At 42.7% G+C, this 24,791-nt stretch overlaps 1 protein-coding gene across 2 annotated transcripts; it reads right to left on the bottom strand.

Annotated features, from left to right (window-relative positions):
- Positions 1-111: 111 nt before the first annotated feature.
- On the bottom strand, positions 112-24,576 carry sned1 (sushi, nidogen and EGF-like domains 1). 2 transcript variants are annotated; one of them, XM_062423797.1, is made up of 31 exons: positions 24,225-24,576; positions 17,742-18,029; positions 17,391-17,531; positions 17,087-17,249; positions 16,883-17,008; positions 16,473-16,586; positions 15,749-15,862; positions 15,055-15,168; positions 13,441-13,482; positions 13,243-13,344; positions 11,675-11,767; positions 11,393-11,527; positions 10,907-11,026; positions 10,464-10,580; positions 10,210-10,353; positions 9,663-9,836; positions 9,420-9,533; positions 9,178-9,309; positions 8,960-9,073; positions 8,721-8,837; positions 8,333-8,608; positions 8,036-8,219; positions 7,676-7,788; positions 6,326-6,604; positions 6,062-6,206; positions 5,869-5,951; positions 4,955-5,053; positions 4,627-4,743; positions 1,240-1,327; positions 1,068-1,147; positions 112-792 (listed from the first exon to the last, which is right to left on the bottom strand). In XM_062423797.1, the coding sequence occupies exons 1-31, from the start codon at positions 24,441-24,443 to the stop codon at positions 773-775; spliced, it is 4,167 nt and encodes a 1,388-aa protein (XP_062279781.1). In that variant the 5' UTR covers positions 24,444-24,576; the 3' UTR covers positions 112-772. The 2 variants fall into 2 exon arrangements, with proteins under 2 accessions (XP_062279781.1, XP_062279783.1); XM_062423799.1 differs by having other exon boundaries at positions 11,393-11,524.
- Between the last annotated feature and the right edge of the window lie 215 nt (positions 24,577-24,791).

Genomic DNA, 24,791 nt, shown 5'->3' with positions numbered 1-24,791 from the left:
AATATTATGGAAGAAAGCCACTACCCTGAGATTGCAAATATCAACTCAAAAAATACAATAGAGACAGAAAACATTTTAACATTTTTATTATTAAAATATTCACCTACAAAAATGGCCTATAAACACTATTTACAGAGTAGCGAGCAGTGATGCCTGCTAAGACACAAAGAAAGATATTTTACACAGAAAAACACTGTGCACCATTGTCAGAGGAGGAGATGATTTTCATAGGGCGGGGTGAACATATTCATTTCCCATTTTCTTTATAAGGAGATCATGGTGATTGTAAAAGGAAAAAAAAAAGATCGGGACTTGGAACAATCTACAGTTATTTCCCTGAGGGACAAACCTGCAGCTGAATCACAAATAAAAAAAACCTCTCCTAATGTGTCAGCGTGGACGTGGAAATGAGGTATATAAGGTCTCTGATGCAGTGCGGTGGACTGCTTAACATTAATATTTTCGTTTGTGTTTGTTTTTTTATTGCAAATCAGTCATAAGAAGTTGCAAATGATAAAAAATGATTCGAGACATTTCCCATGTGATTGATTGAAGCCCTTTCACAGAGCTACACACAAGCAGCTCCCACAAATAAACTAAATGTAACCTTATTTTTCGGCTGTACGATGATTTGTTTCTGAAATGTTACAGTGCGTTGTGACAGGGTTTTTCAGCACAAAATGACCATAATCAGTTACTTCAAGTACATTATAAACACCGAAATTGTTAGGAGGTTGTTTTTTTTTTTTCACATGACAGCGATGACAGTCCATTAATCAGTCTCCGAGTGCTCTAGAAAAGAAAAAAAAGAGGAAAAGACTCAATTTTAAGATAATTGTTGAAAATCTTGTGATTCACTGCTGTAGCAGCCTGAATAGATAGTTAGAATAAGTTAAGTGTGATGAGAAAACAGGAAAAATATAATTAGATTGACTGCGTTAAAGAAAACAAACTTTTATTGTTCCCTGTTTGTTCTTCTGACTGTTAAAAAGTTATTATAGAAGATTTGTGTTGATTTATTTGCTTAAAAAAAGGTCATTTTCCTCCAAGCAGCTATTTGAACTTACTCTGACTTTTCTTGGGAGGCAGCGGTTCACAAACCTCTCGATAACAAACATCCTGTTGCACTTTATATGTTCTTTTGTACCTGTAAAGAATAAAAAAAATCCTCATCTGTTTCATCCATTAGGTTATAAATCACAGTTTACTATCAGCATGCGAGGCCATGATATGACTTACAGATAATGGCATACTCCGCCCTCCCAGACAGGCACGCTTTTTGTTTCGGAGTACAGACGGGTACATGGATGTGGCACTCGCTGGCACGCTGCAAAGAGCATTCACACAACACACACGAGGTATGAATGTTTTAAGTATCGTCAGCGAGGGAAAAGTCTGCTGGATGGTTTAGGAGTCATGTGGGATGGGACTAGGCTCTTCTCTCTGGCTGATGGATGGTTTTAGGAAAGGAATGTTTAAACAATCTGACGCTGGATGTTTAGGTGAAGGGAAGGACTCGAGAAGAGCGAGGGTAAGTCCAGTGTCCTATCATGTGTACGCAGCTTCATCAACATGTAGTTATTAGTGAAATCAGATTAATATATCTGTTATGTTTCAATGTTTTACTGAGTTTAGAAGAATGAGGAGGGGGGGGGGTCAAGGCTTTAAGCTGAATGCCATAGAATGTATTCCCTAGATAATGTGATTGTTGCTGCTCTTTTAATTATCCTTCAGTGACCTTTATGATGAAACTCTTCCTGAAAACATCATTTTTTTTAAAGACACTTGTGTTAAACATCTCTTATCATTTCAATTCCAACAATACAAATTTGAATCGAAGTAAAAATTGTGCATTATTCTTTGTAGAAGGATGTTAAACCTTTTCCTTTAATAACTGTTATGACTTACTAAGCTTTAAAAGCAATTCTATAGACGCCCATTGTATTGTGTTGTGTACACAGTGCAAACTCAATGGATTCTTCAAAATGCTCAGTGTCACAGACTGATCCACAATGATGACATACATCAAGTTTAATGCCTTAATGCATTAAAGCCTCATGCTGAAGCCCCCATTCACTTACATCTATAACTCAGCCAGGTGCATTGAGCTCAAAATGTTTTCTTAGGATTATAAAGTCATCCAAAAATCATGTCAGCTGACTTCAATGCACAAAGCGTTTCTTTTCTTCTAGAATCTGTTTTTCTAATTGATCTGATAATATATTAATGTTGTTGTTTTTCATACGGAGTGGGAGGTCTGCTACTGTTTGAAAATATCCTGATTCCTTTATGGAAACTGCTTGCTGCAGCAGATTTATAATGACAACAGTGAGACTCAGAGAGGGGGTAAGAATAGTTAGTTAGGTTGTTTTTACATGAGATGCTGGATGACCTGTTAACTTAAGTGAGAAAAAGATGAAGATCTAATATGCTCTATAATGATCTATATGAATACATTCCTGCTGCCTGAGAAGAAATCACATTTTAGTAATGCTTCTAATTTAAAGATGTGTCTGTGCATTTATATTAATAGCATATAATCAGTTACTTTGATAATGTAAACATGTGCTTCCATGTTCATTAACTTCAATAAGGCACTGCACACTGTAGATAATGCATTCCTACTCGCTGTCCTCTATAGGATTCCGTACTAATGGCCAAAAGATTTGTACCACTTCAGCCTGTCATCACAAGCTGAGAGCTTGAGTCTAAACTGTTAAGGGATTTGATCATGACTTCATTTTATGACCTTGTGAACCATTTTATTTTATTTTCATTTTCCAGTGTAAAAACTTTAAAAAAACAGACATATTGTTTGACAGAATACTGCTGCCTCATCCAGAGTGCATGGTCTTCCTTTACACACGCCCCAGAACATTCAAAAGAAACACTGAGTTATAAATCTAACACTGGGCCCCTGAAAAGAAAAAGGACCTAAAGTGGTGCAGTGCAAATAATATGGTGCTTTGTGCCTTCAGTGTCACTGTATTCATGTCGTACGTTCATGCCCCGAAGCTTTAAACTTAAACAAGTGCATTCATAAATGTCAGAGGGGTCAACTGTCAGTGGAGCATGTTTCCTGCTTTCAAGAAACCACGGAGTCTAAACATAGCCCAGCGCTCTCGCTCTGTCAGGTTACATGACGAAAAGCAAATTTAACATATAGATCGTAACGTATATTCACACCCTGAGACGCTAAAGTTACATCGAGAGAAAGCTATGTTGAAACCCTCGGGAACACACGAACAGGAGTGCTAATCCTGCGCTGACACTCGTGACTTCCAGCTGCCAATCTGTCACCAAAATCTCTTTGGATTAGCAGAAGAAATTTAGATGAGGTCATATTGTTTTCACTTAACATCAAACATTTAATTATCCATCTGTTTTCTGCACCACTTATCCTGTTCAGGGTGCCAGGGCGTCAATTCCAGGATGTATTTTAGGATTTACTGATTACCTGACCCACATGACTTTGGACTGTGGGAGAAATGACTCATAGGGAACATACAAACTCCACACATGAAAACACAGGAACTTGTTGCTGAGAGAAGACAATGCTGATCACTGTGCCACCAAACATTGGGATTGGGCCATTGATAAAGTAGTTACTAATGACAGTATTATTGGTGCACCAGAAATGGCCATGTGGGTCTGTTGGTTGATCCACCACTCTGGTCCAGACTAAAATATCTCAACATTTATTGGATGGACTGCTATGCAATTTTGTACAGACATTCATGGTTTCCAGACAATGAAACCTAATAACTTGTGTTGACTGGAGTAAGGTGATCCCCTAACTCTTCCTCTAGCACCACCACGAGGTTCAGGAAATTTTGTACAAACATTCATGTTCCCTTCAGGAAGAATTTATAATTTAATAATGTGCCCAATAATTTAATTTATGACCAAATACCAGCAAAACTAAATAACTACTACTTTGTTTTAAGTGCTTAATAGCAGATGCTAGCATGCTAACACATATGGCGAACATGGTAACCATTCTTCCTGCTAAACATCAGCATGTTAGCAATGTCACTGTAAGCATGTTAGCAATGTCACTGTAAGCATGTTAGCATGCTGACGTTAGCATTTACTTCAAAGACAGCTTAGACCATGATCGCAGACTCTTAGCCTTGTTAAGACACACAAGGCTTCATTGTTAACATTTACACACGCAGGGCTGCCAAGTTTAGACTTCAGCTTGGAGTGAGATTTGTTCCAGGGAAGTGAGGGGGGTGGTGGTTGTCTTTGGAAGTACTTATTTTTGTTCATAATAAAATGAGCATTATTCATGCTCAATTGACCCACTCAAGCTCTCTCTGGCCTTATGAACCAACAAGACTTTTTGATAGTTTGTGTTTCTTGGGCAGCATTTTTGACACACACTCCAAATATTACACATATTTTACTTGAAACATTCAATGCCAGATGGGATAAGCTCCAACCCTTATGACACTGCTAAGGATGAGCAGGTATAGATAGTGGACAGATGGGCCACTGTGTTTACTGTGTTTAATATCATTGGGTGACTATCAAGTATTTTTGTTCATTTGCTGAAAAAAAGGGAGCCCACTTTCACTGAAGCCTCCCTGTGTGTATGTGTGGGTGGGGGGTGCGTAAACTTACTCAGTTCACACTGTCTGCCCTTGAACCCTGCTGCGCAGTCGCACACGAAGGACTCTCCTCCGTTCACACATGTACCCCCGTTCTGACAGGGCAGACTGCGGCAGTCCTGGGGCAAATCTGCAAGACAACAGCTGCCGTCAACATCCACAGCACAGAATGAGTCTGGGTCTCAGGTTTCAGGCCCACAACTCCACATTATCTACAGCTGATATCATGTGCTGATAGCCTCTAGCGCTTTAACTCCCCCCTCCTTTTTTTAACAGCTCTGCTTTTGTGAATGTTATGTCTTTTTCTTTCAAGGTTTGTCTCTTCAATGCAAAACACCTACCAGGCTTCGTTCTTAAGCCTTCCTCTTGAATCTCTAGCGCAAGGCTGATTTTGTTAGTTGTCTCTTCCATCCTCTCTAATCTAATCGGTGGTTCGGGTCCTGCAAGGCAAAACATTTCCTCTCATAAATCAGCATAAAAAATACAAAATGAATGACAGACTGCAGGGTAACCAGAGGCGCTGCGAAATTGGGACGTGGTACTAAACAAGAAAAAGGTTTGTGTACGTTCCTCTGCCTTGAAACAACAATACACGACATCACAGTTTAGATGATTAGATGGTACGATCAAAATCAGATCACATGACATCATGGGCGTAATGAGCAGAACAATCCTACAGAAAGGAAGCTTACTCCCTAGAATGCAAGATAACATCTGTAAAACTGTTTTTCTGTTTAGGCTATAGGCTATAAACCTCTGCACTGGAATGCATTATGTTAAAGTATTGTAGCACAAAAAAAAAAGATCATATAAAATTAAAGGACTTGTCTTGCTTTATCAGAAGCTGCTAGATAAATCAGACAATGTGTGTCAGATAAAGTGGGTTTGTTTGTGCTATGGCAGATTCCAGTTTACAATAGCGGACCCCCACTTCTCCACTATATTTCATTTAGACAGGCTATGGTTAGGACCACATGCTTACAGGATCACAGCGTAACGTATTCCATCTGCATTAAGGTAAGCAATTATACAAAAAAAGATAACTCTTTGCTCAAGATGTTTGGACATCTTGAGCAAATCAGGACTGTTTCAATGTGTTGGTGTAGCATGTTAGTTTAATAGATGAAATACAATAGTGTCCTGCTGAATTCTTCTGGCTTTAAAGGCGGAATAAAAGGCTTTATTAGGTAGTTATGTTCAATAATAACATGCCAGCGTTACATTGTGAGATTAAATAGTTTGTACTTGCGCTTACTATTGCGATGTCGAAGGGCTTTTCTCGGCAAGTGAGTGAACTTTGCTGTTATCTTTCCCCTCCTGTCGATTAGTTCTGTGTATCTGCAACATAGAAAACGTCGCTATCTTCTTAGCATCAACAAACTCTTATTGCTGTATGTTTTGTTGTTTTTTTTATGGCTGCTTCATTATAATCAAGCTCCGAGTCATACCTGGGCAGCTCCTCTGAGTTCTCTGTTTCGGCTGTACCTCCCAGGTCCTGAGATGGCTGAGATGGGATGGGAGTACGTCTGACCTGAGTCCCCTGTCCTGTAACTGATGGCCTCTCTCTTCTCCCTGGTCTAGCCTCCATTGGCACTGGGTCAAAGGAAATGTATACATATAAAAACATATTTTCAAAAAATGCTTTGTGTCCCACAATATTATACCTAAATATGCTTGTTTAGCGTTCCACCTGAAGGAACATGGACACTCACGGGTGCTAAAGGCCAAGTGTTGAGGCACACTGTGAATCTGTTCTTGCCCTGTGTTCTTGACGGATGTAAGAGCCACATAGTAGTGCTGTCCTGGCGTCAGTTCGCGGAGGGTGTAGGATCCTAATTTCCCGTTGGGCAGGAAGCGACTCCTGGTATTCAACCCTCTGGTCACGTTGACCACAAAGCCGTCTGGGATGTCTCTCGGGTGGCGGCTCCAGGTGATCTGCGCTGAGTTCGTGGTCACATGTGACAAGGATAGGTTCTGCGGGGGAAGAGGCCCTGGGGGGGAAACAGATTGTTGCATTGTAGCATAACAATAGTACTTCTGCTTTGATAAGCTGCCGTAATTTGGTCCTGTCTCACACTAAAGCATTTCTTTCCTAACTTTATCTGCAAAGATTCTTTAAAGATTATGTCATACTGTTGCGTTGTGGCTTAAAATATCTTTTGTTAACTGGACTTGAATGCTGCTGCTTATTTCTGTTGCCAATTCAGTAGATCACAGGATAACTTGTCTTGAGCAAAGACTGCTTGGTTTGTGGAGAAACCACAAACTTCTGGACTATCCCATTAAAAATATCACATTCTTTTAGTCTGTTAGTTAGAACCTTTATTATCCACGCTGTGAAAAATTGTCTTTAGTGTCACCACATGGCGTTAAAAACAATACAGGACAATGACAAACACAATAGCAACCCACTACATGATTTAAAATACATGAATACAGTACAAATAAAGTGGCATATAATAAAGCTCTGGATATTTGTTAAATTGGAAGCAGGTTATACATTCGGGATCCTAATTGCATTTGGCAAGAAGGACTTGCTGTACACATGTTTGTGGCTCTTATTTGCCTACAACACTTTACTGTAGACTATGAAACTCAAAGTGCTCACTTCTCACTTAGTTGCATCTGGGGTTTCCATGTAATTTTACAAGCTATATTTACTATTTCAATAGCATATCGCTAACATTCAGATTTCAATAGCACATGACCACACAGAAGAATAAAATACTTTCAATACGACACTTACAAGAAATTCTTAATGAGCTTACAACTACATTTAAACATGTCAGTATTTACCCATTATGGACTGTTACTCCAACTAAAACTTTCACGTGAAAGGAGGATTTTAAATTATAAGTCTCAATTGACTAGAAGCCACTAAATTGTGTTAATTGAAGAAACAGTAAAAAGTAGAAAAAGGTATATCTAATACATACAACTTCAATGGCGATGTGCAGAGATGAATTTTTTAGATTAGTAATATGACCAAATGTTAAAATAAATGTTAATGTACTAGGTGCATAGTGTTGTCGCAGGCTCTCAAATGTTATACTGCAACCTACTTGTCCAGAACTGCAGTGGTCCAGCTGAATGGCTTGTGGAAGGAAACTCATCGGGTCTGATTCCACTTTGAGTCAACACATCCACTGTGTACATCTGAGCAGGAAGTAAAGAACTGTGGAGCAGAAAGAGGTACACAAAAATTGCACAACAGTAAGCAAGGCATCACACCTGACCTGGCTTCCTCATCCTTACATAAATTTTGGAGCTTGGTAAGAGTGATGAAATACTGCCATCTGGTGGTTGAAAGATATATTACCCAAAACACTTCAATAGCACTATTCAGTGGACACAAAGGATGCTGCATATCTGGAAAAAGTAAATTCTGGGTGATCTTTTTGTAGCAAAGGGTAGAACCTGACCTGAAGGTGTACTCAGTGGTGCTTGTGTTGAGAACAGCAGTTTGAGCCTCGCTCCCATCTGAAGGTGACAGAGACACGCGTACCCGGCTGATTGCTGCGTGGCGAGCTGCCTGAACCAACCAACGCAGCCAAACCTGAGAGGAAGACACGTTCACCACCTGCAGCTGCTCCACCCGTCGTGGTCCTAATTCAGAAACACACGCTTACATAGAAATTCACACAAGCATGCATTCAAACTCATGAGGTAAACAAACTTTTCAGGGAGCCTTCTACTCCAGCATTAAAGAGCATGCTCACTGGTGCGTATTAGTGCCGTGGCGGGCTGGCTCATGTCGTTGCCTTTGATGGAGAAGGTGGAGATGTTGTACAGTAGACCGGGCACCAGGCCTCGCATGACGTGGGTGGACTGCTGCTTGTCCAGGTAGTCTGTTTTGCGATTGGTCCGGCCCAGGGGAGCGTACGTGACGGCGAATCCGCTGACCAGGCTTTGGGAGGGCTCCGGCTCATCCCAGCGCAGCTCCACCTCGTTCTCCTCCACACGGAGCACGTGGAGACCAGAGGGAGGCAACAGGTCTGGGAACAGTGGCAACCTCACATGTCTAATCCATACATTGAATAATTAAAAAAAGTTGTCTTTGCAATAATAAGAGGATGAGCTACAGAATATGAGATGACTCCGACTGACCTTTCTCGCAGTCTTTGCCCGTGTGTCCTACTCTGCAAACACAGTTGTAGTTCCCTCTCCTGTCACTCCTGCAGACGCCACGGTTTCCACAAGGTTTCAGTACACATGGGTCATCCACTTGGGGGCGACAAAGACAAACACTTGCTACTATATGGCTCGTGTGCATTTCAGAAAGGTTTCTGTGAATTGGCTCACAGCATCAGCGAGACTGACTTGTGAGGAAGTGCAAAGCCACTTACACATCTGGCACTGGTCTCCAAAGAAGCCGTCTTTGCACACGCATAGATAATTGCGCCTGTAACTCCGACACACACCTCCATTGAGGCAGGGGTTGGACTCACACCCGTCCTGTTCTGCACATGCACATTTTACAAACACAAATGTAGAATTCGATTGTAGTTCTACATAATCTGTACAGCACGTTATAATTTATACGTTTTTTAAAAGAATGCCCTACCTTGAACAACCATGGCACTTATTTCACAGCTCTGGCCTTTGAAGCCTGGCGTACAGTGACACAAGTAGGAGCCAGGCTGGTTCTCACACGTTCCCCCATTCTTGCAGGGCTCCGATAGGCATTCATTTTTGTCTTGAAGGAGAAGAAAGACAGATATACACATGTGCAATATAGACTTATTAAAATGTATTTCTACATTTAATATTAGAAGAATTTGATCAGAGGTAATAGGTTAATTGTACCTGTCTGACAGTTGTTTCCACTGAAGCCATCGTCACACTCACACTGGTAGGATGCTACCTGGTCTTGACATGTACCCCCATTGAGACAAGGCTGTGATAGGCACTCATTGATCTCTATAGTGATGGAAAACAAAGGAATCAACATCAACCCCACTGTAATCTTATTTATTAAGTCTTTTGGGACCTCATTAGAAGTTGTTTGTACTCAGAGTGTGTATCCATGTGTCGGTGTATGTAACAGACCCTCACAGATGGGTGGCTGGCTCCAGTCTCCCTGAATGCCACAGATGCTCTGGGTGGCTCTGGGCACAGACGTGAAGCCTGAGTGGCATGTGTACACAGCCATGGAGCCCGGTGTCGTAGAGGAGAACTGGACTTCGGCATGCTTCACTTGCGGTGGTGGCCCACAGCCCAGTTCTGAAATATGACGTTGATAATGTCAACTCTGCCACATGGTAACAAAACATCACAAACCCCCGTGTCTTATCCAGGAGAGAGTAATGGCAACAGAGGTGTTTGTTTTCCCATCCAGACTTTCTGTTTTTGTCCTCCTAAAATTACCTCCGGCATGCCAATGAGAACAGTACGCAGACATGAAACATCATGTCTTACTTTACATAGCTTATTTCCGTTCTATATCTGTAAATGTGGGCCTCCGGTGCAGCAACACTGCTAAGATTAGCGTCAGATGGAAAGCCAGTACCTCTACCCTTAACAGCTCGGGTTATCCCCTGTTTGTGCAATCTATCACAGCATCAGTGAAAGACTCAGACATGCTTGGTCTGCTTACCTGCGGATGTGTGGGTTGAGCTCCTGCTTACTTCACAGTGCCTGCCGCTGAAGGTTTCAGTGCATTCACATTTGTACTTTCCTATGTAGTGAAAACATGTTCCTCCATTTAGACAAGGGCTGGAGGCACAAGGGTCTGGCTTACCTGGAAGAAAACATCCACGATGAGAGTTATTTTCCAGATTTTACTGTCTCTGGATTTAATGCTAATTTCTAAGAAAAAAGTTCAAGCATGGAGATGGAGGTGGCACTCACCCACTTCGCAGTGTTTTCCAGTGAACCTGTACGGACACACACATCGGTAGCTCCCCGCCTCCTCCTTACAGGAGCCTCCGTTGCGGCAGGGACCAGAGGCGCAGGTATTAAGTCTAACTGGAAAGAGACAAGAAGCAGGGAATCCTTGAAGCGCAAGACCACTCGAGGTTTTAACCACGCAAAATAAATCTGTTCCAGTACATTGCCATTCAAGTCATAATTCAGGGAAAATAGCTCGTAACTCAGTCGTAAGTACAAATTATCATAAGCCTCTCAGCATTGTAATATTTCAAGCAGCATTATGAGTAATGGCACCCCTCATGCCACATTAAAGCAGTAGTTGGGTTTGAGTAATAACCCGCAAGACCAAGGGATGTTTTGATAATAACAGAGCACAAGTTCACGTGCAAATATTCCTTCAGCTTTGTATCAATTATGCTAACCTTTCTCACAGTGCTTCCCCCAGTATCCGTATTTGCATTCACAGGTGTAGCCTCCATCCCGCTCATAGCAGTAGCCGCCATTCAGACACGGAGAGGAGTCGCAGACCGATTGGGGCTGTACTGAAAAACACACACCGAGACTTGACTGTGTTCCATTGCACCCGGTAAACCGCCTACATTTTTATTCAAGCACATGGGCTCGGTCCAACCTTTAAAACTTTAAAAATCAAAGATTATTTGTCATTTTATGATTGGATCATGTACAAAATCTCCTTACATTTAGCAAAAACATAAATCACTCTTAAATTTCTCCCCACCTCATAAATCTGAACTGCAAATGTGACCGATCCTTTTTAAATAGAGAGTGACACTTGTCGAGACCACTGTGTATAAAAATATGTTTGTCGCTATAGTAACCAGCTGCTCTTGCAGTGACACATAGTTGCAAAGTGCCCTGTTGTTGGGGTTGGTGCCGCAGGCTCTTACCATAAGGATAGAAGTCCTTGTGGTCTAGTTCCGCTCCACCGGTCTGACATGTACACAGGTAGGTTCCTCCATACTCCAAACATGGACCTCCATCAGGGCACGGCCTGCTGTTACTGCAAGGTGTCTGGGTTACTTCTGAGGGAAATGTGAAAGACGTGTTCACAAATTTTTGCCGCAGCGTCTTTTTGGTGGGGGGATTCGTGATGTTACATTGACATCAAAAGCTCCTGTGAGACAACCGATAGGGCAAATAGGATTGTGTGCATGTGATATCATACCTACCAAACTGACAGTAAAGCCCTGTGTAGCCTGTGGGGCATTCACAAGTCCCATTGATGTCCACACAGACACCCCCATTCTGGCAAAGACATTCCTCTGCAGACACAGGGGGAGAGAGAGCAAAAAGTGTGTGTGTTAGAGAGAGAGAGAGCGAGAGAGAGGCTCCGAGCTGGAAAGTTTGCTCGAGTTACTTGAAAGCAAGTACTTAGATTCTGTTAAGTTTTCAGTATTGGCCTCAGTGTAAACATAGGCAGAGAGGGTATAAATGGTCAACATGTGTACCATATGCTGAGCGTCTTTCATCTGCTATACTGTAAACTATGTATTGATTCGCTGTCATTTCTCTTTCCCCTAATCTCTTCCAACAAAGTTCACAGGACCAGACCATTACCAGTCAGCGCGCTGCACATCTGCTCCGTACAAATTGTAAGAATGTTTTTATTTTCCTCTCCCGCCTAATTGCGGCAGTGGATCAAAGGAAGTGGCCGTATCGCGGCTAAACTGCTCCCCCTTTGAAGTCCCAGGAGCTCGGTGGAGGGTATTATTTTTCCGATGATATGCAGCATATTTCGCAACCGAAACGTATGGCCCCAAGGGCAATTAATGGATTGTTAATTTGCGAGAGCCACTTTCATTGGCCACCTGTGCGGCTCCTGGCCCTTTGATCTGAGAGCCCTGATTAGGCACTTCTGAGTCCCGCTCACTTTCTCTTCCTTGGAGGATCATGCTCCTTTTTCCACTGTGCCTTCCAAGTGAGCCAGGCAGGAAAGTATTTGGGAGATTTAAGAGAGCCTATATAAGCACTGATAGTTATTTCAGCTCAAGGGTGAGAAGTAGCATGCATTTGCAATAGCTCAAATACTATTAAAGAGCTTTTGGTAGAGAGGGGGGGGGGGGGGGGGGGGGGGGGGGGGGGGTGCCTTGCAGCAACTGCTATCAGAGAGGTGACAGTAACCTCTCATGGGAGACTGAATTAGCTTTAAAGGACACAGTAGTTCTCCCCTAAATCAAACAGAATATGACACACACATTAAAGATAATACAAGATGACTTTATATGCATTCATGAAGGGAAGGTGAGCATAATAGCATTGTAGGTATTTTGTGTTCAAATTGCACTGTGGTTATGCAAGCAGCAGCTGTGCTTAAAACTATAGTGTGGTGCAATGGCCAACTTCCAGAGAAGCAAGTAGCAGTGTGTGGAAGCATGCATATTTCAACAGCTCTGTCTGAAGAAATGACCTGAATACCAAAGACTAGCTTTGACTCATAAAGAGGCCTTCTTAAGTCTAGACAAAGCACTTCCTCTTGTTGGTAAACTAATAAAAACGCGCTGTAAAACAATTATTCACAACATCAAGCGACTGGCGTTCCCAGGTTTCCCGTAGTAAACTGGGCGAGGCCGTGTCAGTTTTGATAATTACAATAATCCATCATCACAGCAGCCTCTTCCAGGGCAGCGCTCCAAATTCCTGTGGGATAGCACAGCTCCTCTTCAAATACCCGAGTCTGCTGCTCGCTACCTGCCCAGCTGCCTGCAAGTAAGCCTCAAGCCGGCCGAGTGTACGATACCTTCACACTTGTCCCCATAGTATCCTGGAGCGCATGTACAGTTGTAGGTTCCAGAGCCGCTGTATTCACATATCTGCTGCTTCTTGCAGTCTTCACACGAGGCTGCACATGGAAAAGAGCGACAGGCTGTGTCGTAAGAACCAAATTGCCTTGAAAATTTTTGGCACAGCTTCAGTTGTAGTCGTTATTCGCTTTTACCTGTTTGGTTTTCTGCCTGGGTTGAGTTGATCTCAAGCAGCTCTGAGAGAGAAAGATAAGAAAGTGATTTAAAGGGTAGGTTCACCCAAATTACAACATTTTCTCACTTGCAACTGGATTTATCGAGCAATGCCAGATAGGTTTTGGTTTCATCTCTGACACACACTGGTACCCCAACACAATGGAGGTGACTGGTATTTAGTTTACAGTAAGAGCTGACAGCATTGAAAAATTACACTTAAAAATTCCAAAACAATGTGCCTTTCCAGGAAAAATGTCCCCGTTTTCTAATCCATGCTCCTCGACTCTTCACAGTTCATGTTACTGCTGCTACTTTCTACTAAAGACACAGTCCCCATCAAAACTATGTTGCGACAGTGGCAGGAATCGCAAAAATGTCAAATACTGGTTCATTTAAACCCCAAACTAGATAGGCTAGATACCACTAACTAGAGGAATGACAGAGATATGTGATATGTAAGAAATATATGATAAGTATGTGATAATACTGCGATTAGATTATCACAAATATATCATCATCCGAGTGTAATCTTTGCCAATAGCTGACAAGAAAGCAGTTCAGAAGTGCCAAAGATATTTTTGCTGTAATTTAGAAAACATTGTTTGGCATTGCATAGTTTGACAGAGAGCACTGACTGTTTGTTTTTCACTACTCCGTACATATTTAGTCACAGTGCTTTCAAATTTACAGTAAGAGCTCCTTATCCAAACTGTTGATTGATGCTATGCTGTTATGTGAAATAACAAATATCTGGGCATACATGGTTATCTGATTTCTAAACTTGCTTAATAAATCAACATCAGCCTTTTTTCTTTTTTTTTTTTGTAATGTGGGTGAAACCTTCAAACTTTTAAAGATGTTAATACTGAAAAAACAGACAAAGCTTTAACAGATTTGCTGACAGCTCAGCAGATGGACACACAGCAATAAGAAATGTTCATATGCCAGAGGTCGTAAAATCCCAGAAAACTACCATAAATTCTGGCAAACCGTTAATAATCACGTCAATATGTTGGTGTTACATCAAATTCTGTGACCTTATTTGGAATTTAAGCTAGAATGCTACTGCAAATGTTCTTATCATAATTTTAAACATACTTTTATCACATGATTTATTTTGATAGCTATTATAAAAGACGGTGGCTTGATAGTATTTAGATACATTTTTATAGCTGCACAAAGGGTCGGTATATTCACAGACATAGCACTAGTTTCTGTAATCACACTTATCAAAATGTGTGACCTTCTCTGTACTTAAGGTCAGTTTTCTTTTTTTTCTGTGACCCTGTCAAATACTGCGGGTAACATTTTTGGCAAGAGCTGCTGTGAAAATAACAAATGTGGTAAAGTATGATAAAAATGTGTTTTTGTTGCGCAGAATTTGGTGCAACACCAGAACACTGGAGAAGCAACAGATCTTTGAACCAAAATACCAGCACACTTAAAGCAAACACATTCCCTTTGTGCTCGTCCCAGCTGGAAAATCATTATATTACAGGAACAAAACAGTCTACAGGCTATGTAAACATGTTCTCAAAAACCATTATTTCAAAACACGCTCCTCCTGGCAGAATTCAAGTTGATGAGGTCACCTGTCTCGCAGAGGGCTCCGGTGAAGGTAGCGGGACAAACGCAGGTGAAGTTGGCCACTCGATCGACGCACTCTCCTCCATTGAGACAGGGCTGCGACTCACATTCGTTTATGTCTGGAGAACACACACAAAAGTCACTTAAAGTCGGAGAGGAAACGTTTATCTGCTGCTTATTAGGTTTCACATTAAGATTGTTCAATCTGGACATGGAAAAGCAAGAAGTTATTGTTTAAAGACACCAAGCTGGATTAAGAGCGGTGAACTTCCCTTCTGAAAGCATAGAGTTTCATTGACCAGGTGTCTGGTATTAACGGTAATCCGGTCTCATGTAGAAACAAGGACTCATGAACTGTGCAGAGCCTGATAATTTAATTCCCCGTCGGGTTCGGGTTTCATCAACAATCAATCACGAGAGGAGCGAGATTAGTAAAGGTCTTTTTGGAAACCGACCTGACCTCAATGAACTTTCTCACTGTGGTTCATTGCTCATAGTGTGACCCAAGGTAGAAGTCAGTTGTTTGCAAATCAATTCAACCATAACCTCAACTTGGACCCATTTGTCGAGGTAGACTGGGAAACTCTTTGGACCAAAACATCTGCCAAAAGACTGAGTTTGATGTAGAAAGCAGCAGAAAATATTTCCTCTGGAGGGAGATGCCTACTTTCCCCCAGGATTGTGAAAAACCCCGCTCACCTGTCTCACACAGGACACCAGTGTAACCCGGTTCACACACGCAGGTGAAACTGCCAGGGCCTTGTACACATGACGCGTTGTTGAGGCACGGCCTGTCTTTGCACTCGTCAATGTCTGCAACACACACACATACATACACACACACACACACACACACACAGAAACACAGAGACACGCTCATGGAATATTTACTCAGCTGATTAATATATCCGCCACACTGCTCCCCTCACTCTGCAAGTATGTGCTGCTGGCTGTGAAAGGTATTAGAAGAGGTTTGATACATCTCCACAGGCTGGACTGTGGGAATAGGCGCAGAAGCTCCAGAGAGGCTGGACCAAGGTATTTCTAAAATCCTTTTGTGTGTGTGTGTGTGTGTGTGTGTGTGTGTGTGTGTGTGTGTGTGTGTGTGTGTGTGTGTGTGTGTGTGTGTGTGTGTGTGTGTGTGTGGAAACTCCTTAATGAGGCAAAAAAAAGTAATCAGAGTTTTTCCAGGTATTGAGCCTATTGAGTGCATGCAGAAGGTGGAGTGAAGAAGAGTGGAATTTGTAGTGTACAGTAAAAGCAAAAAACTTTATTTGGACTGTTTTGGGTTGAATGAATTTGGTACTTTTCAACAAATGATTTACCTTTTTGTTCTAGCAATTTCCACATTATTCTAAAACTGATTGATTAAAAGCTGGTAACTGTAGCAGATCCCAGCTTTGGGGTAAAGTGTCTACTGTACCTGTTTCACAGTGAATCCCAGTGTATCCAGGAGGACACTGACAGGTGAAACTATTAATCCCGTCTTTACAAGTTCCTCCATTCTGGCAAGGATGTGAAGCACACTCGTCGACATCTACAGAGAAAGGGGGAAATACAATGAAGGTATTATGACTTTTTTTAATTAGAAATAAAACATCTGGCCAACTGAGGTCAATCTGAGGAGAGTGCAATGGATTGGCGAAAAGCTGATACAGGTATTAAAGTAATATCCGGGTATCCCTTTGGCAAGTCAGGTGAAATCTAGTTTTTTTTTTTTTTTTACAAGCTGACATTATTTTTACTGGCGGATGTCAGGTTGATAGATATTCATTCACAGCGCACAGTGTCTCAAGCAAAACAGAGCAGGTAGCAGTGTCGACCGTAACTCACCGATCTGGCATCGGCGACCAGTGAAGCCAGCCAAGCAGGAGCAGGTGAAAGAGGGGTTGCCTGTAATACAGTCATCGATGCACTGGCCTCCGTTCAGACACGGTCGCAGGTGCGGGCACACCGACGCTGTGGAAAGAGATCGATGTAACAGGACACCTTGGAAGCAACAGTGTCAAAGACAGCAAAGGGGAACATCTCTCTCACCGGAGTAATTGCAACCGCCCACTTCCACGTGAGCGTTGTCTATGCGGAAGACCCATCTGCCCGGGTAGCCCACATTAGTGGTTCCCTCCACGTGGACCACATCAGCTGTGCGAGAGCCGGGGATGTTGAAATAGCGTTTGCCATCGCCAGCATTGAAACCTGCCTGGGAAGAGATTAACAAGGAGGCAGACATCATAAAAGATCACTGAATTACAGTTCAGACAACCAGGAAAATGAGTTTGTGTCCTCACATTGAAGCAAATCATTTGACGGTCATCAAAAGCAAATAACCATGTGATCTTACCTGCGCTGCAATCCCTCCCAGCCCAGCCAGGTTTCCTCCACTGCTGGCATGCATGCCTGTGGTCCAAGTGATGTTATTGTATTGGAATATAGTGAAGGAAAGCTCTCCATCTGTAATGAGCACCACTTGGAAAGTATTTACCTGCACAAAGAGGAATAGGCTCAGTTAAACCATTTCCTGATTTTCAGGAAATTTGAGTAATAATGCATGTATCTGACAGACTCCTCATATAAATGCTACAGATTCCTAAATCTCAGTCAGCCTGGACACCCAACAGATTTTTCTGGGCCTATTATTAGACCTGCTGTCGTTGGTAGCAGGAGAGCGGGAAAGTCAAATGAGAGTTTATACCGGTGTGAGAGAGTTGCCTCCAAAGAAAGTAACTTGGTGCCACGTAGAGATGAGGACCCACGTTGCGTTGAAGTTGGAGAACTCCGAGAAGTACGTCCTGACATCATCCGAGGCCTTCCTCAGAATGGTAGGATCCAGGCTCTCCCTGTAGAAGACTCTCCCTGCCAGACGGTTGTCCACATCGGCCCAGAACGGTGCCACGACCCTCCTGTCCCCGGCGATCGGAAAAGCCACGGGCGTGAACTGAGACACCTCTCTCAGGAAAGATACAAGGCCATTGTTGTTAACCTGAGGAGGAGATAGTTAGAGTTACAGTAGAGTATCTGGATAATATTAACCATACAGTATTGTATTCTTTTTAACATGTCAGATTAAACCACTGTGACTTTTCTTATTGGATTCGGTGGAGTTAGAGTGGAAGTGCTGAAGCGAAGGTGGGCAAACAGAGGTACTTTGACCTCCCGGGGGAAGCAGCAGCACAGGGCAGCAGACACTCCCATAACGGATGTTTGCACTTCCCATGTAGCAAACAGACGTTACCTTTATTCCATGAAATGACAGCAGCTGAGAAAACCTAGTTTTGGCAGCTCATGCACCTGTAAAGTCATCACACCAGGACGGATGTTCACAGACTTTCAATCCACAGACATCTGCCAACAGTAAAGTAACCAAATAAATGAGCCCATCTTCCGCTTGTCCACATGTCTCCTCTGTGAGAACTGCACAGTCAGCACTGCAGCTATGTAGCACAGTGAAATATCGACTTCCTAAAACGTGCGATGTAAAAGGTTGACGACTGGCATGATACTGAAATAATTAGTCGATTCACGAATTAGTCAATTGACAGAACATTTTGATAATCAATTAATTGTTTAAGTCATTTATAAAGAGAAAGTGTCATGCTAGCTGCAGTTTTAGACTGGTGTTGATACAATTTTACATTTAGTTATTGCTCTTAAAGCTGCATTAATTTATTTATTTTTGCCACTTGAGGGCAGTGGAACAAGCTGTAAACACATCAGTAACATATTATCACTTCATATGGTGAACTCTGTCAGCAAACAGAACAGAAAAAGATCTAAAAATTGCGACAAAAAATGTGACAAATGTTCTTTTTTGCTTGACAGTTCTAGGTTCAATCTAGAATGATCTACAGTAGGTTGCAAAACAGGCACAGAGAAAGATTGGATGCACATAAATTAAAATAGGAAGTTTGAGGAAGAGGTGGATGTTATTTATGGGGGAAAGTTCAGACAGAGAGAGAAATTAAATGGTTCTGAATGAAAGAAGAGATGAAGTGACTTGGCTGTAGGTGGTTATGCTGTTATGAAATTGTGCTTCTGGCAAATGATCATTTCAGAGATTCTGAAGCAGCATTAAGCAGTTTGCACATATAGATAAAGTCCTTATATCACAAATATTAGATGGTGTTGGACCAACTCTGAACATCTTAAAGAACAAGTCAGTAAACCTGAGTGGAGAGGAAAGTTGCTCTGGGCTGAAGGGTTGAATCCTTATGAAAGGCCTTCATTCATACACAATTTCTGCATATTATCAGCAAAGGGAGATTCGGAGCACCATGGCACCTATCCTGTTTCCCCTAACCACCGGCTTGAACTATGCCTTTCTGCATTCAGTCCGAGTGGCATGTGACAGTGACAAAGCAACGTCAGATGGCTTGGCTTTTCTCCCCGTATGTATGAAAAACCATAATTTGGAGGACTTTGCTGTAAAAACAGCAGAGGAAGTTTTGTTTGGCAGAGCACAGGGGCTCAGTTAATTGCCCGACCACAGTCTTCCCCTCTGCATCAGCGTGATGTGGTGAGAACGTGGCCGATGTGGGGAAAAAGAGGAGCGACTGCAGGGGCAGGGCCCAGAGGTCAGCCAGAGCGTCATCTGATACCGGGAGGAAAACAAGAGAGAGGGCACGGGACTGGATGAATGGAAGGATGTACATGAATTACAAACCTCCCGCACCCACATACCCACTAATGAGAGACCTGTGGTGGCAGTGGTCTGGAAGTCACCCATCTCACAGCAAAATTAGTGTAGGAAATCATGCTGAACACTAAATGGAGTTTATACTCCAATACTGGAATATGTTTTATCGCCTAATCCAATCTCTTGTAGCATCTGGAACTGCTTAAACAAGTGTATTTCTTCCTTGTTACATTTTTTGGGGGAACTATTTTGACATGGAAATGAACTTACAGGAATTTAAACTGAACTTGGGATCCTTTTCTTTACATCATATCACATACTTTTCTTCTAGTCAGAGATTTACAAGGCTATAACCAGTAAAGACAACCAGTGAAGGCTGGTAATGCATCACACTTAGGTGAGAGACTGAGCGGGTTCAGAGCTGCCTTGTGTTTTGCCGTAACATGACCAAGGTCAGAATCACATGGGAGAGAGAGGTGCGATCAGTCAACCTTGTGAGAAGCATCTCTCTCGCCATATTTCTTTCTCTCACTCTCACTGGTGCCACTTCACTCTGCAACACCCTTGTTATTTTTTGGGAATTCTTTGCCGGATATATCCAGGATTTTGCTTGGGTGGTTTTCTTTAGAGCCAAGCAATTTATGGACTAAAATAAACTTTCATCTGGCTAAAGTCAAGCCAAAGCAAACTCCTAAATGAAAAAGGTGCCCATGGATCAACTCAGGAAAACATTAGTTTTCCTTGTCAAAAAAAGGAGGTTTCACAGTTACAAGCTTGTCCAATTATTTGACAAGAGCCGAGGAAGTGACTACAGTCTGACAGTCTGTGCACTTGGCCTGTAACTTCTTAGCCCCGGCTAACCTTTATCTCCAAAAGGTTTAGGCAATAAATCCTGTCTGCAACTGTGTGGAAGGACTTTAACACAACTTCCAGGCTGCAAAGTTATTGTAAGGGCTGGTCAACAGATGTGAGTACTCTGTTTATACAGGCTATATGATAAATAAAAATCTATTCAACTAAAGTTTTTAGTATTTCCAACCAAATTATTAAACATAATATCCTAATAAAAAAGGGGAAGTGGGAAATTCATTGAAAGAGCATGAAGTGAAAATACAAAAGCCAAACTGTGTGGACACAAAGAAACATACATGAATCACAGCATGGCAAACCAAAAATACAACTTCTAATGACTGTGTTAGAAAACATTTAAAGAACGTTTTAGATTGAAGTCTTAAAGTTATAGTTCGACATTGTGGAGAATACACGTATTAGCTTTGACGATTAGATTGATACCTTTAAATACAGAGTTGTAGCCAGGAGCCGGTTATCTTAGCTTAGCATAAAGAGTGGGAACAGGGAGAAACAGCTTAGCTGGTTCTGTCCAAAGGAGAAAAAAAGTCTTCCCAATAGCAACTCTAAAACTCACTAATTAATCTGTTATATCTCGCTTGTTTCATTTGCACAAATACCAAAACACTTACTCTTACAAAAGTGTAAAACTAACATGTTAAGATTTTACGGTGGCTATGTACCGGACTATTTCTTGGCTGGACACAGTGACTCTTGTAGTCCCGTTGGCACTTGAAGAACTCATTGCACCAAGTCAACATTTAGTAACCCCACTTAAAACCCAAACTTGTAATTATTAGACTTCATTTTTCTCACAGATTGAAGAAACATGCTTCCAGTCTTCATGCTAAGATAAGCTAACCATCTCCTGGCTGTCCAGCATTATTCACTGTAAGACTTTAAGACTTTCTGACTTTTTTAAGCATGTGCAAATATATCTTGTCCATGGTGGATGAACTGTTTCTAACGTCACTCAATCACATATCTCTCATGACCACACATGCGAGCCTAGCGCACCCATGCAGAGTATAAAGAATAAAATTTGATGTGCACATCTTTGGGCCATACATAGTGCTGAGTGAAGCTGGGTGAATGAAACTGCATGAACTCCAAAGTGTTGAAGCTCTTCAGAAGAGTGGATGAGCACTAGCAGATGTGCAATCTGTAAAGAGTGCAGTTATATTGTAGTACGTCCTTGGTGGGATCCTTTTAAAATCTATTTGAATTTTGCTCCCATGTAGGTGATTATTTCCAATCACAGACAAATGCTGAATTATGTTGTACATTTTACCACTATAAATAACACTCTGTCACACCATGTAAACATATACAACAAGTCCTAGAAATCTTCACTGTCCATGAAAGTTTATCTATCTACAATAAATGCCTTTGATCATAACCATCTATTTTCACATCTGCTTTTAAACTTGTGTTCTTTCCTCCTCTGACCTTGGATGTCCTCCTTCATGTTCTTTACACCGGCCATCCGTAAGAGTAGTTAATCTGTGAACTGCATTGTTTGCAAGCCCCTAAGACGCTTTGCAGATACATCTGTGTTCTGTTAAAGTGATTGGTAATTTCTCAGATAAAGCAGCTGGACAGTTCCAGGGGGAAGACCCCTGCCATGTTATCTGAGGCGTGGGAGGAAGGAGTCGGGGACCAGGAGGAGGAGAGATCCCAGCAACATGTGAAAACTCCCAGACACAAACCATAACAGAGGGACAGCCTGGTTACCAGGAGGCACAAGTGGGACTGGAGCCGGAACAAGTCAGGGGGGGACCTGTGTTTGTAAAGAGATTTTCAGATTCTCTGATGAGACATGAGAGACCAAGGTGACCAAGTGTCACATGGCAGTTTAAAATAAGATGTCTTGGTTCAGAATGGGGCAAAAAGGAGACCTGCTGTGAAGCCGTTTCAAGAAAATGTCTGTGAAGATTCACAATCATCCAGGTCTTAGTTATCCAAGGAGGGCTGAATCAAGATCAACTGGACTCGGTTGAAGTCTTCAACTTGTCTTCGACTATGTTTCAAGAAAACAGTGTAGAGTGCGTGTGCTGCTAAACAGAATCAGTTATGATAATTAAGTAAGACAGCACCCACAAACCATCTAAAATCAGTTAGCTTCTACAGCTTCCATGTGGTAGTAGCCCAGGGGTTTGGAATGAACTCTTGGGAGAAACTATTCATATGAATTTGCCCCTTACTACTCACTGAAATATTACCTGTTCGAAGCAGCTCTCTGGTGGCAGAGATCACCATGTGGCTTGTGTACTTCAGAGAAGAGGTTTAATGGATTCAGGTGAGGTATTTAAAATGAGCGTGACTGTAATTTCAAGTGCCTGCCACAATCTGTTTTGCCTTGCGTGACTACAGAACTGCACTCCAATGAGATGCAGAGTGAGCTACAGGGTATCGCATCACATCTAACACGGCACATTTCAGAATGTGGAGTACTCAGATTTTTATCTCTATCAGATGATAATTATATCTGAGATCAACAAGCCAAGCAACCCGTAACGTGTCTTATCTTGCCTAATTTGACTATTGTGTATCTGTATTATTACAGAGGAGATGCGCAGGAATTCATTGCAAAACTTTGCTCGGCACTGGTGCGAGTTCAGAGAAGACAAAAACATTCAAAACACTGCGTGCTGTCACTATCTGTGCTATGTGTGCTGATGCAAAAGAGTGTCTAAAATTTCTTCATTGGGACACTGACCTCACCCCCTTGGCTCAGATGCTTAGATTAGAAAGCCGACCTTTGACCTTGCCCATTGTTGCCATGGTTCCTCAGCTTCCCCCGCCCATGGTTTGTAGAGGGAGGAGGCAGGAGGGGGCTGAGAGAGAGGAGGGGGGAGCCAGGGGGTTGGGGGGGATCCGGAGAGCGAACACGGATGCATAACCACAACAGGTGGTGTTGATTTAAGGGAGTTCTGCCTTTCCATGCGCTGGAACCGAACCCAATACATGACAAAGGCAGATCAAAGTGTGTTTCACTGCGGTGCGCGAAAATCCTTGTCAAACCATACGGCTTCCTCCCATGAGCACTGTTTCTCTCTCTCTCTCTCTCTCTCTCTCTCTCTCTCTCTCTCTCTCTCTCTCTCTCTGGCGTGCATATTCACCACCACCACCACCACCACCACCACCAACCCCATCCCACCCCTCCCTCCACTCTCTCTCTCTCTCTGAAAAAGAACTGCTCACAGATGCTCCACAGCAACAGTAAGAACACAAACTGTCATTTCCTTTAACAACTCTTTGTTGACTTATTAGAACAGGGCTCACCACTGTTCTGCTAATAGTTTCTCTCTCACTCTCTCCCCGGTGCACTACAGAGCCTTCAGAGAGTGCGAGCACAGCAGATGTAAAGTGAAGAGAATGTCATGGAGGAGTTTTGATTCCACCCGTGGGGAGAAAACGCGATATTCTACAAATGAGGTTACGCACCGGAGCTCGTGGGCGCACGCAAACATATACAAACTCTCAAAGGATACTGCAATGTAGTGTTTGGCAGCGTGCCAAATCTCATCTCCCTGACGTTCTTATATAATCTGCACCGTGTCAGCTTCGATTGTCAACTGCCAAGTGCATGCACACTCATAAACTCTTACATAGAAAGACATTAACACACATACACAAACACACACACACATACACACACACATCGGTAAAAATACCCTGCTCAGTACTCACATAGAGTCCTGTGTGCCTGTCTCCAAAGAAGGGGAAAGCAACAGAGATCTCCACGAGCCCGGAGCCTCCGTCGTCCTGACCGATGGTCTGGGAGTCCCCCTTGTCCTGGCCAAAGGGGTAGAAGTCCTCCAGGGGCACAGCAGGTTCCACCCCAGGCAGCAGGTCCAGGGAGAGCAGGGTGCAGAAGCAGGGCAGCAGGGCTCGCAGCACCAACACCATGGCCTCAGCCACCCAAGGATGGAGCTGACAGCAGGCACCGCGGAGGAGAGGGAGGAGCGCACACACCTGAGGCAACAAGAGCAGAGCAGAGCAGAACAGGACAAGACCGTACGTTCCTCCTCTCAACCACAGCAGTCTGAATCCTCCCCTGACTGCTCTCTGGCTCTGCCTCTCTTTCTCTCCCCACTTGTCCTTTAGTAGTGAACTGGGCTTCTTGTGTGAGACAGGGGAATACTGTAGATTCCTTGCATTCTGCTTGCTGCTGGGTACTGCATGAGCTACACTCTCCGTCTCACTGCAATGAAACGAGGGAAGGAATGAAAGAGGGGGAGCAGCGTGATTCAGCTG

The sequence above is a fragment of the Scomber scombrus genome, chromosome 8 (genome assembly GCF_963691925.1).
Source record: "Scomber scombrus chromosome 8, fScoSco1.1, whole genome shotgun sequence".
NCBI lineage: Eukaryota > Metazoa > Chordata > Actinopteri > Scombriformes > Scombridae > Scomber > Scomber scombrus.
Note: the sequence above shows the minus strand (reverse complement) of the source record. Positions and strands in the feature narration are given on the sequence as shown.